The 12849-nt window shown below is 34.0% G+C and overlaps 1 protein-coding gene across 3 annotated transcripts in view; it reads left to right on the forward strand.

Annotated features, from left to right (window-relative positions):
- The window catches only part of LOC123541743 (scavenger receptor cysteine-rich type 1 protein M130-like), a 29581-nt gene that overhangs the window by 2471 nt on the left and 14261 nt on the right, over positions 1-12849 (forward strand). For all 3 annotated transcript variants that reach the window (XR_008368757.1, XM_053532149.1, XM_053532150.1), the window contains exons 3-6: positions 5290-5459; positions 8957-9113; positions 10936-11102; positions 12318-12476. Coding sequence is in view for 2 of the 3 variants with exons in the window: in XM_053532149.1 (XP_053388124.1) it covers positions 5290-5459; positions 8957-9113; positions 10936-11102; positions 12318-12476 (653 nt within the window). In the remaining variant the exon portion in view is untranslated. The remainder of the gene's footprint in view (positions 1-5289; positions 5460-8956; positions 9114-10935; positions 11103-12317; positions 12477-12849) is intronic.

Raw genomic sequence — 12849 nt, forward strand, 5'->3', positions numbered from 1 at the left:
CCTCCCACTGAAAGTTCCGGTGGAATACTAGACGGGTCCATTTCTAGAAGATGAGTTTTGCAGACGACAAATCTCACTTCCGCTTCGTCCATCGAAGAAACTTTCATGTAAACAACCCCGGGTTCGTCTGCAGTGAAGCGAAAACTGTGATATTTGGCAATGTTCTGAACTTCTTTGAACCTGTCTGCAAGAAAAAATCCATTGTCTCCATGTCCAGTTAGCGTTTCCATACATAACTGCTTCGTTCCTATGGGATGACCTATTCACTACATCACCCGCATGATCTACGGTGTCGCACTCTCTTGCACATCGGTTACATGGTGAGGAACGAACGACAACTCTGCTTGGAGGTTAACGGTGTCGACATCTGACTTCCGGTACAGCTTCTTTATCCGTCCAAATTCGGCATCAATTAGGCACCTGTACAAATGAAGTAATAAAAAGAATAAATAAAAGTAAATACTTAGTGTAAAATGCAAAGCTAATTGTCGAGGGAGTATTTACTTTATATGTCATATACAAGTACAGTGTGTCTACGGAGAAAAATGTGATGATGCAAAACAGTTTCCTGTTACGTTTTTAATATACAATTTCAGGCTTCAGAGCCGGACAGAGTAATCAAGCTTACCGTGTGTGTGCTGGTAGCTGCATCTTGTATATGATTTATTTATGCCGCTTTTGTCATTGTTTTCCAGCTAAAATAACCCAGATTATAACGATTCTTGTTTTGTCCTGAAATTTTAGACAAGATTTAAATAATACTTAATAATAAATCGTTGTGTGTACATATATAGTTTGGCCTCGCTAAGTAAGACTTTAAAAAGCTCAAATTTCTACCTGATTTTTCTGAAAGATTTTATGAATAATTCTTCTGAAAGTAATTTTTTAGATAATTTTTATTGAGTATTGTTTAAACTAGGTTTTGATAAAAGCTTCAATTTTGTGTATATAATTTTTGTACATGTTTTGTTAATATTATAAATAATGTAGGTCTGCACTCACCACAACAGTTATCTGCATGGATTCGGCACTCGTCTTCTTTCATACCAAACTTTTCGAAGCTTCATCCAACATTGAAATTACTGAGTCTGGCCCATGAGCTAGTTGTACATCTTGACCTGTTAAAAAATGTCATAATAGTTCAGATATGAGTAATAAACAAATGTAAATGAATGATAACATTTTCATTTAAGTACTGTTATAAACTACGGTTTGGCGCGCGGACCAGTCAGCTGGTAAGAAAAACATATTTGATTTACCGTAGTGATTGCACCGTATTTATCGCTTGGCGGATGAATTACAGTCTTCGGAGTGACGTCACGCTTGTTTATGTTTTCTGGACTTATAAAACTAACAAAATAGGTAAAGCAGCTTACATAAACACTAATATTGGGTATATTTTATTGCAAAATGTCTGTCAGTCCCGGTAGCTCAGTGTTTAAGCATTGATGTTTGAAATGTCTAATTATGCGGGCCGTAGGTTCGAATCGTGGTAGGTGTTTTTTTCCCTCTCTTTCAGTGTAACCACCATAATCATTCATTTTTCCTGAAATATATTAATATATTTGGATAGAAATATTATTAAATTAATTATTGTTTAAAGGTAATCAGCCATCAGCTTCGTGTAAACACATCGTGTTATGAATGCATAGTCACGAAAACGCTCGGAAATTTCGTGCAGGTTAAATTCCTCTCTGGTATATTGCAAGTATTAGTGTAGTCAACATGTCCGAGGCGTCCACGCCTTTTGTTGCAAAGAGAAACATTGTTCAGTATAAGAATGAAGCTAAATGCATGCTACAAAATATTCTAATGGTTATTTCAAGCAACATCATTTTTCCATATTTCAGTTCTTTATTGTATATCGTAGTGCTGTATTACTGCATTTTGAATATTTTCAGTTGTCTTTGAAAAAAAATGTAATTAAAACATAAATAAAAAACGAATATTTAAAAAGTATAAATTACGATGGGATTCGAACTAACGCGACAATGGAAATAAAAAGAATCGCACATGTAAGACTAACGCTCTACGGCCGGAACTAATCCGAAGTAAGCGTTCCAGTTAGTAGTATAATATAAAAGTGTGTACTTAGATAATGATAATTATCGATTACCCCCCTGACTTGGACTCGTCCAAATAGTCACTCCGAAGTTATCAGACACGGACTGTAGTTTAGATTATTTATGATCAAAACAATATTTAAAATGAAGAAAAAAATAAATAAAAAAAATAAAACAAGGTCATCCTGTTCAGGCTGTTGTTTATCTTTGGATATACCATGGTTCACCATTCCTATATTTTGAATATTGTAACAACTCGGGCTAATGCTCTCGTGTTTAAATCCCGAAACGTCCAAACTCTGAATCGTGGTATATTAGACGATAAACAATTCGATGACCTTGTTAAATCTTTTTAACAATAATTCGATTTCAGGCATTGATTCGTGAATGCAGTTTTAACATACAGGATTACTTATGTAAATGCCGCGGAGAAGTGTACGACATCACTAATTGCTCGAAATTCAATAATGGTATAAACTTTTAGAATCTGTATAATTGCGCACGTAGAGCGTATTAATAGATGTATACATACCTACTGTCTGGTTCTCATAAAGGAGGTAGTTGTATTGTCTGTATCCGTCAATCCTGAAGCCAAACAGTTGGAGTTTCCTTGACTGTACAAAAAATGTGGGACCCTTTTCCCTTGAATGATGGGGTAATTTCAGGTACTGACTGAAGTCAAATGTGTAATGCACCATGTTATAGTTATGCACTGACAACTGTTGCTGGAACATTTCTGTTGATTCCTTTACACATTGTTCATATACAGCACGTTCGGAACGGGCATCAAGCACGTGCTGATGATATTTGCCTGTTGGGGACAATTTGTCATCCTCATTTCTTGCCAGGGATATTTCTTTGTGAAATCTTCGCACTTCTTGCACACATCTTCACGAGGACCCATTATCGTAATGTGAGGTACGCATCTATTCCATACATCTTTAAAGGAGGTAAGCCCAACACTACGTTTATCATTTTGCACGCAAGCTGTTACATACTCTTTATGTATTGAGAGTTTAGTGTTTGACGCAGGAAGATAAACTAGAGGTATACCATCACGTCCCCGGGATGGTGCCGGTTGCGGAAGTCCTTCCTCAGCTGCATAATTAACAGGGAACTGTACCGCGTCTTGAATCACTTCCTTAGCCGGGAAGAGCATTATTAGAGGGTTTTCCTGTTAAACCATGAACACGGGGTACAGCGCCTTGTTCATTCATATGTTTTAGGAGTCCCTCCAGAGTTCTTTTCCCTATGTCAAATATCAACAGAAATGCATTTCGACATACCTTCTTTTCCTCATAAGCATACTCCAACCTGTTCGTTTCCTTTCACCGTCTTTACATCTTACACTAGCAGTTACTTTACCAATTGTTCCCATAATATACATTTCCTTCTCATTCCTTTCCATTTCTCACAAATTCAGCACGTGATCTTGTATTTTCTTTCACTAAAGTTATTGCAGTAATGTTTGCTACAGTCACATTCATTACGCATTTTACACTGGATCATTTCAAGATCATTTTGTGGATCATCGGGACCGCCAGCTGGAAATGTAACATGCCCATTCTCTTGTTCAGTAAGAATGAGTGGTGTAGCCAGATACTGTTCCACACGAGCATCCACAGAAATATCAATATCATCTGAAAGTATAAATGCAGGAGACCTTAATTCTCGGTTTAATCGAAGGCTATATAAATATATGCAAATGTTGTTTTGTTTATAATAATATATCTATTCTCGATTGCAAGACAAGTTCTTACAACTAAGTTTTATCGCTCTAAATGGAATTAACCTCAAAGAGAGAGAGAGAGAGAGAGAGAGAGAGAGCAGTATATATGGAGTTAAGTACCTTGTAAAAGGACACTAACACCATAATGGTAGCCGAGATTGATCCCGGGACACTTCGATCTTAAGGCGAACACACTTCCACTGCGACACACTGGCTCCACGGTGGCACGGTCGTCATGTGTGTATTTTAATTTACTGCTTACGTAGTATTTTCTTTTTCATTTTTAAAAGATAAAACATACCGTTATCATGACGTTATGTTGTAATTACAGAAGTATGATAATTGTTTACCAATGACTTCATCTGTGCTATTTTCTTCATCAAACATACGCTCGTTGTCTTCCTAGTTACTAACTGCACAATTAAAGCCAAAAACTGGCAATAAGTCGTCAAGTTCCTGTAATATAGAGTAAAACATGTATCACTCATGAATTAAAGCTATGGTTAAATAATAGATATCTTGTTACATCTAAAACAAAAACAAAATAAAAAAAGAGAAAAAAAAATAGCTTTGGTGATCGAGATTCGAACCTCGATCAAACGGACAGAAGGCAGAGAGCGTAACCATTTCACCACTGATGCAGTTGAAATTAATACCTACAATCTAATATTTATACACGAGTATTGACTTTTTTAACAGTAGTATAGAAAAACAAATATTGCATTTCTATTTTTTGTCAGTTTTGTTACAAATTGAATTATTATGAATTAATTTCAATATTCCAGAGTAAAACTGTAAGTTTCTTTCATATAGAATCCACCACTGACGTTTTCAAATGTAAATCTATGTTGATAGATCTAACACTAGTATCAGGCTGGCTTTTTTTCAGTTCTAAAATACCTGCTGTAAAATAATATCAGTATGCGACTAGACTTTCTTGCTGTATTTGTTGCGAAACATGTAAAATGACACGATGATGCTCTTAACAAAACATGTTCAATTTTGTTATTTCAAAATGTATGCGTATGTATTAATGGTTAAAAGTATATGAAATATTTGTTAACCATCAGTATCATAATATGATCCTGTCAAATTAGGATTAATTTGACTCAGAGTTCAGATGCGCAGTAACTGAACCACAAGATAGTCAGCCCGAGTGGTTTCATATCAGCATATAAACGACGAACAGTGGTAAATCGAACGACAAACCACAATAAAGAATTGATTATTTTCATTCTTACATGTTCATTGACATATTTTGATAAAAAAGCACGGCTTCATTTATTCGAGTATTAACTAACTGGACGTCATATGGTTATTTGACGTCATAATTGACGACATAATACTTTCTTACATCCAGTCCGTGCGTCAATCGTTGTTTATCAAAGAATATACAGCAATTGAACTCTTTCTTTGTTCAACTTGAAGTCAAATCGACCCTGTTTGAATATGATTCAATATATTGAAATGCAATAGACGTTATTTTTATACACACAGACAGATTCTTAAGTATCATACGACTTCCGACAGCTATGGAGAAGGAACAGGTCCTATTCATATAGACAATCTTCGCTGCACTGGACATGAGGCAGATTTAAATCAGTGCACATATAGCCTAGATGTGACATGTACAGATCATAGCCGGGATGTAGCTGTTGCTTGCAACGGTATGGTGTAATTTTATTATTATAAGTTTACTTGTTATTAGAAATGACTTGTTGGCACTGCCTTGCTAGTACATGGTTTTAGCTTTATACCGTCAGCCATCAGGGTAATCTGTCCGATTTAAATGAGTGTAACGATCAGTTGTTGCTTGATGTCGTTCTACATGGTAGTTTGAAATTCATCGAAAAGTAGTTATTAATATTTTTCGTGTAAGTCAATGTTGTTGTAGCTGCTAAAACTTTTATGTGTTTGTACCTGTCTCTGTCCGTTTTAAAAGTTCCATCCACGTTTGCAAAGATTACCCTTTAAAAGTAACTTTATACGAAATAGAAAGAAAACATGAATAATTTACAATTTGTAGGTTGTTTAAATCATCATTTCTGTGATAAACTATTTTATTTATATGGGATTATTGACATGATATAATATTGCATGATAAACAGTTATAACGCTGGAAATCATTGCTCTTCTTATATTCCAGCATAAGCAAGAAACTGGTATATTGTACCTGAATTAAAGTAAGGCCAATCAAATTTTACCATATTTTGCAAATGAATGTTATCTGTGTTGTCATGGAACCGAAATCCCAAGGCAACTATGCAGCATGATAATAAAGTGGTTTATAAATAAAAGGCGCATGATGAAACAAAAATTATACGGTTAGGTTAATTTTCAGTAATGTCATTTTAAACTGTTTCTTGGTATTCAAATATAGGATGTTTAGTTAGTGATACGAATAATATAATTATCGCAAAATAACATGAAAATTCATGCCTTTAGAAAGTCATGTTTCTAAAAGCCTTCGATTGCGTACTGGATGTTTGATATATCGTTATACACATTTTTCTATACGTATTTTTTTAATATAAAGTAGTACCATCTGTAATATTTCATGTTGACTATTTATTTATTAGTAAGTAGCATAATTAATTTTTACACATACCATAGTTTGTATCACATAAATTAGTTCACACTGTTTACACACACTCACACACACATGAACGTTGCTTGCAATATTATCATTCGAAGATGCAGATAGGATGAGACACAGATTCATTCATTTTGTCGGTGTCAAAACGTTCCAGAAAGATATATACGTTTGTATGAGTCGATTCTTTGATAACAATAGTTCTGCTTCAGACATTTATATTTTTTCCTGAAATATGATCATTTAGTGTTACACCTAAATATCAATGAAAACGGGAAATATCATTGAAACGGGAAATATTAATGAAAACGGGAAAAGATGTTCTGGCAATTAAATCGGTAACTGATTAGTAACGTCATGACGTCGATGTTGTCTTATAAATGCAATAATGTTTTGCTGCGACCATGCGGTTATTCATTTTTATTTTATGTTTTTCGGTGGTTTATCGAAATATAACGGTGAATTATATCCTGATAAACTCACTGGTCACTCAGTGAAAATTATCAAATCTGATACCCGGATTAACGTCAAAAAGTTAACCGAGCGTACTGAAAGCCGGAAACAATATGACGATGACGTCGTTAAAATGACGTCATCTTTGCGATGCTTCCTGAAAAAATTTCCCGCAAAGTTCGACATTTTATTGAAATAAACACAACAAAAGTAGAGTTTTAGACATAAAATAAACAGAAAAATTGTTGGTATCGATGTAATATCACGGTAATTTCACTCGTGAACACCAAAAGTTGTTATTTTCACTCGTGGCTGCGCCACTCGTGAAAATATCACTTTTGGTGCCCACTCGGTGAAATTATAACGTGATATTACACCGAAACCAACAATTATCCTCTATATTATATTTATTAATAAAAGTTAATTTTCCTTAAAACTTCGAAAATATTGACGCTAAGTCAAATTATAATTTGGCACCATGCAGATGTCGAGAAAGAGGGCAGCCACATTTTATGTCACTTGCCTGTCACCGCTGTGGGTTCGAGCCTCACTCGGGGCGTTAAATTCTTCATGTGAGGAAGCCATCCTTCTGGCTTACTGAAAGTCTGTGGTTCTACCCAGGTACTTGCTCGTGATGAAATAATGCACGCAGGGGCACCTGGTTGTCTTCCTCCACAATTACAGCTGGAAACTCGCCATATTACCTATAATTCTGTCGGTGCGACGCTAAACTCAACAAAAAAGCCTCATTTTATCTTCTATTTTACATAAAGATATTTCAGAAGTTTGATGATAGAAAAAAGCGGTTGTATACATAATTCACACGCTTTAAAATATATTATTAAACGCCCAAAATAACTTATTAGACATCTATGTACTCATTGTTGTGAGGGACGTGTAACCTATCTGTCATGCTTTAATATCATTGAAACACGGCGACGTTATGATGGTATATATTTTAATGCTTAAGTTTAGTTAAAAAGATATATATTTGAATCGAAATAATCGATATTAGATCCATTGTTGTTTGATATGCACATCGCATAGAATATTTCAAAGTTGTTCATCGTGTTTAAATATATTAGAGTATGGTCCTGCTATGGTAATGCTACGTATCATTCCTTAGTGTCAGCATATTTTCCCCAATTCAGCATCAAACTTAAGACATAATTAAAACAGTTGGAGTAAAAGTCAGTTAGATGTATATGCTGTAGAAAGCAACCGATTCCCGTTAGGGTATACTGCAACCATAAGTAAATGAAAATGCAATCTGACTAAAGTACTTGATCTTCTAAACGAAGATCTGAGAACGACCCATTCACATTCGCCTTCTGTATATTTTGGATTTCTAATATTGTTATTTATTCGTATGTCAAAGAGTAAGAAAAATGTGCAATGAATCTAGGGCTCGGACCAGTGACGCCTCGTTTACAGAGCAAGTGGCTTACTGACTGAGCTAACCGGCTATCTAACAGATTAAGACATAAGAATTGTAAATATCAAATATCAAATATTAAGGCTAGTTGAGGATTTGCAAAATGTTGTAAGTTAGCTCTGATTGGCTAGCGAAAGGGTCGTCAGAACGAGGCTATGAATATCTTGATGAAGATGCGTAGTACATATTTGATGAAGAAGTTATTTTCTGTCATAAGTGTCAAATTACACGGACGCAAAAATCTTGCACATGGTGGTTTGCACATAACTTTACCACTTTTGACCAGACGCATATTTGATATTCATCCAGAAACTATTATTGTTTAAAACGAAACCTCTAATTTTGTTCTATCATACAGTAGGCTATGACACAAACGTGAATACAAAAAGACAATCAAGAAAGCTCTGGATCTGCAATTGCTGCAAAGTATTTAAAAAGTACTCTTTAAAGAAGTTTCTATTCATACTGTATTCGTTATAAATATGCTCACATACCTGTGTACCTTTCTCTTACCGATTAAAATATTAATCTGGTCATTTTATCAATTTCTAAGAATGATATAACGTATGACCAAGTCATGCTTGTCAAGGCTTGCTTAATGTATATAAATTATGACAGCTAAAATTCTTAAACGAAACCTTATATACCTAGTTTAACAAACCTTCAATGTTGCTTTTTTATAGTGGGTTATCTTAACATTACCAATACGAGACTAGTCAACGGATCAGGACCGTACGACGGTCGTATCGAGTTATATGTGGACGGGAAATGGGGGTCCATTGATAGAAGATTCATAGATATGTACCAAGCAAAGACAATCTGCAATACACACGGTGCAAGGTAAATACATATATAATGTATCAATATTAAAGTCTAAAGTTCCATTTGACTTAAAATTTTCATGCTTTAAACAGACGAAATTTTTAGACAAATAGATGTTAAGCATAAATACATGATTAGAAAAGCCCTACTTTTAATACATGCACGTTTTCGGGTAGAACCATAAAGGGAGGTAATCAAAAGCAATAGATTCTATATAACTTTCTAACAACAATATTCAAACCTGTGACAAAATATGTAGAAAGCAATTATCAGAAATAGCATTTAAAATGAAATTAATTTATTTTGTGCTAATAACGGAAAATGTGGCTGCCATATTTTAAACAAAGAAAATATGATATGAGCTTTTATAAGAATAAAGTATTCAAACATAATTTGAGCCGCGCCATGTGAAAACCAACATAATGGATTTGTGACAAGCATGGAACCAGACCAGCCTACGAATCCGCGCAGTCTGGTCACACTCCATACTGTTCGCTTTCAAAGCCTATTGCAATGAGAGAAACCATTAGCGAACACATGGAATCCGGATCCATGCTGGTCGTAAAGTCACTATCATGTTGGTTTTCTCATAGCGCGGCTCATTTAAATCTAATGATGCGTGGCTAAGAATGTTCAATATCAAGATAAGTGTATGTTTTATTATGAAAGCAAAATAACGACCTTGATCAAAGTATCTGTCTGCATATTTTAAGTAATATTAGTATGTACCAAATGACATTAAATATGTTGAACAAATAATTATATTAAGTTAGAGTTCAAAAAGTTCAAGATTTTTTTACACTGTAGAATTTATTATATCTTGATTTTTCAAAATTTCAGAATGTACTTAGAAAATTGGGCAAATAAAAAGGATAGGGTCGTGTGCTCGATATATTTTCTAGACTGATTCAAAAACGTTTGACCTCACGGTAGTTTTCATAATTGAAGTCTATAGCAAATTACAATTTTGACAACATTTTCGCGAATAACATATTTTCTATAATGTAGATTTTAATGAAACCTCGCAGTCGTAAGTAAACTCTTGGCCTATAATATTTTTAAGTATAATATATTTGTCAGTGTGCCTAATTTTGAGATATTTGCCAATGATTAAATCAATCAGCGCATTTCAAGCTTACCCTAAAGTATATTTTGGAATGGTTTAACAAGTTAGATGTTTCAGAGGAATATCATAACATTAGAAAGATAGTATTGTTGCCTTTATAATAATTCACTCACCGGTTGCCATTAATTCATTGAATGATTTCCATTTCCGTGCGCCGAATCCAGAGCTTTATTCTAAATTAATTTATCTTACCCGGATAAATGACTTTACGGCACTATGTCCGGGTTGAAAAAAAAAAAAACTGCTTAAAGGAACGACATGTTCGGATTGTTCAACACCTTTAAAACCTCGCCATTTTTCAGAGAACTGTTACATATTTTCGTTTCCATGCATCTGTTAGGCGAATCGTAGTTTTCAGCTGTTGTTTATTTTTATTTCTTGAAAACGATTCTTTAATCTTAACTGGGACAACTTCTTGAGAACTATCTAGTCCAATGAGACAGTACGTAAAACATGTATTGAAACGGTAGTTTGTTGGCAAAGATGTTGTTTTTTTAACCACATATATCTGTGGTTTTGTGACACACCGCCAAACGCTTTTGAAGACATATCATATCTTTATTCGCATAATCATTTTATTTCTTTGTTGACTAATCGTTGACTGATATAATAATGTTTAAAAGATACTGTATGTGGAAGTCATTTAGCACAATGCAATAAAAAAAATACCATTTTTATATAATCATCCATTGATCTGTTTTCTGTTTGTTGTAGCTTAGCTATGTACTTTGATACTGCAATATATGGGGTAGGAACTGGGCCAATACTGATACGTCATTTATACTGCACTAAAGAAATGGATACCGTAAATAGCTGTCTTTTATCATCACCATACCGTCCTAATAGCTCACACCTGTTCGACTTATCCATAGTTTGTACACGTAAGTATATACATTATTATCTCCTATTATGTAACTTTTGTCTTTAAAATACACGAACTTCGAATAGTTCTATAGGTATATACTTTTGTTTAAATATAAAGTCCGATTCTCAACGAAACAGAGTTTCTTAGACAGGGTTTATATATGTAGTGGTGGTAATTTGTAATTATGGCGAGCACAACCATGTAATACGTTCTTATGTTTATTTGTTGGACAGAGTACCAGTATAGTACGCAAAGAAAACCTTAAAACATAAAACAGTAAAATCAGGAACATGAAACAATACAAATTACAATATTACAACAATAGCAAACGTGAAAATACAGAATTTCGCAAAATACATCTCTCGCGGTTATTACTTAATTCTAAAAGAACAAATGCCAATTAGAAATGTTTACCAGATACGTCTATTGATGGTACACTTAAATATTAGTTCACGCAAAATGTTATTTGTGCGAAAGCATAACTGACCAGCATGCAGTCCAAACGTCACTCTTCTATCTTACAAAACAAGTTCATATGCACGGGTGAAGACATGACTGGACATGATTAGACAAACACGGAGTACAATATAATACAATGGAACACAGAGTACAATATGATACTACGGAGTACTGATATGACGACTTTTAGGACATATAAGTATAATAATTGAATTATTTCATCAACTTAAATTAACAAGTGAAAATTGACTTTGCTACATATAAAAGTGATGTACAAGTATGTACACACAACTTGTTATTTTGGCGACAGGTGGCATTAGACTCCGTATATATACGAGTAAATGTTGCATGTATACTACTTGTATTTGAAGTCGTTCATATTTAGACTCTTGTTTTGTGATGATGTTGTGTTTTCAGGTGTTGTCATTTTATAAAGGTTAAGTCCGATATATAACACCGTTTTACTATATTGGTTTATAGAACTATTACGCCACAATAAATTCTCAGGAAACAAATACAAAACAAAAACTCAAGTCTATTTACTTACGATAAAGTATATTTTTCCACCAAAAATTGCATTTAGCGATTGATTAAAATATAACATGTTGTTTGTAAGCTTATCAAATTGGTTTTATCTGAGTAACACTTACTTAAAACGAAAAATGCATTTAGCAGATGTATTAATTTGACTACGAGAATTTTGTGAAGTTTTCATATGCGTTTTGCTAGTACTTTTCACTACATGTGACGATGTTCTAATTTGTATTTTCAGCTTGTGGTTTACCAGAGATTTATAACGGAGATCCAGTAGCATTCAATGGAACTGAATTAACAGTGGCATGTCATACAGGATTCTACCCAACCCAGATTAAAATGAAATGTCTAAAAAATAATAGTTGGTCCGAGGAACAAAGATGCACTCCCTATCATGGTATGTAAAATGAATCTTACAGTAAAACCCCGCTTATAAGACCATAAATGGTTATTTCAAAACGCTGTCTTAATATAGGGGAAGTCATCCAACAAACACGTAATGTCTAAACAAATGTGTTACGTATGAAGGAATGTTAAGCAATGTATGTGCCTTTAATATATTCGAAATAATTTGGTTTTAATTAAAACATTTTATGACACATTTTTTTTTCAAATCAGCTTACATGTAATACCATATCTCAATTTAATCAAAAATTGAATGAACGACTGCTTGCACTAATCTAATATTTGTTTGCAGTTTGTAACATATCCAGTTATTAATTGATAAGATCTTATTCAGTTTTTACCTCAGTTGATACCAAACAGCTCTG

Source organism: Mercenaria mercenaria, chromosome 19 (assembly GCF_021730395.1).
Source record: "Mercenaria mercenaria strain notata chromosome 19, MADL_Memer_1, whole genome shotgun sequence".
Classification (NCBI taxonomy): Eukaryota; Metazoa; Mollusca; class Bivalvia; order Venerida; family Veneridae; genus Mercenaria; species Mercenaria mercenaria.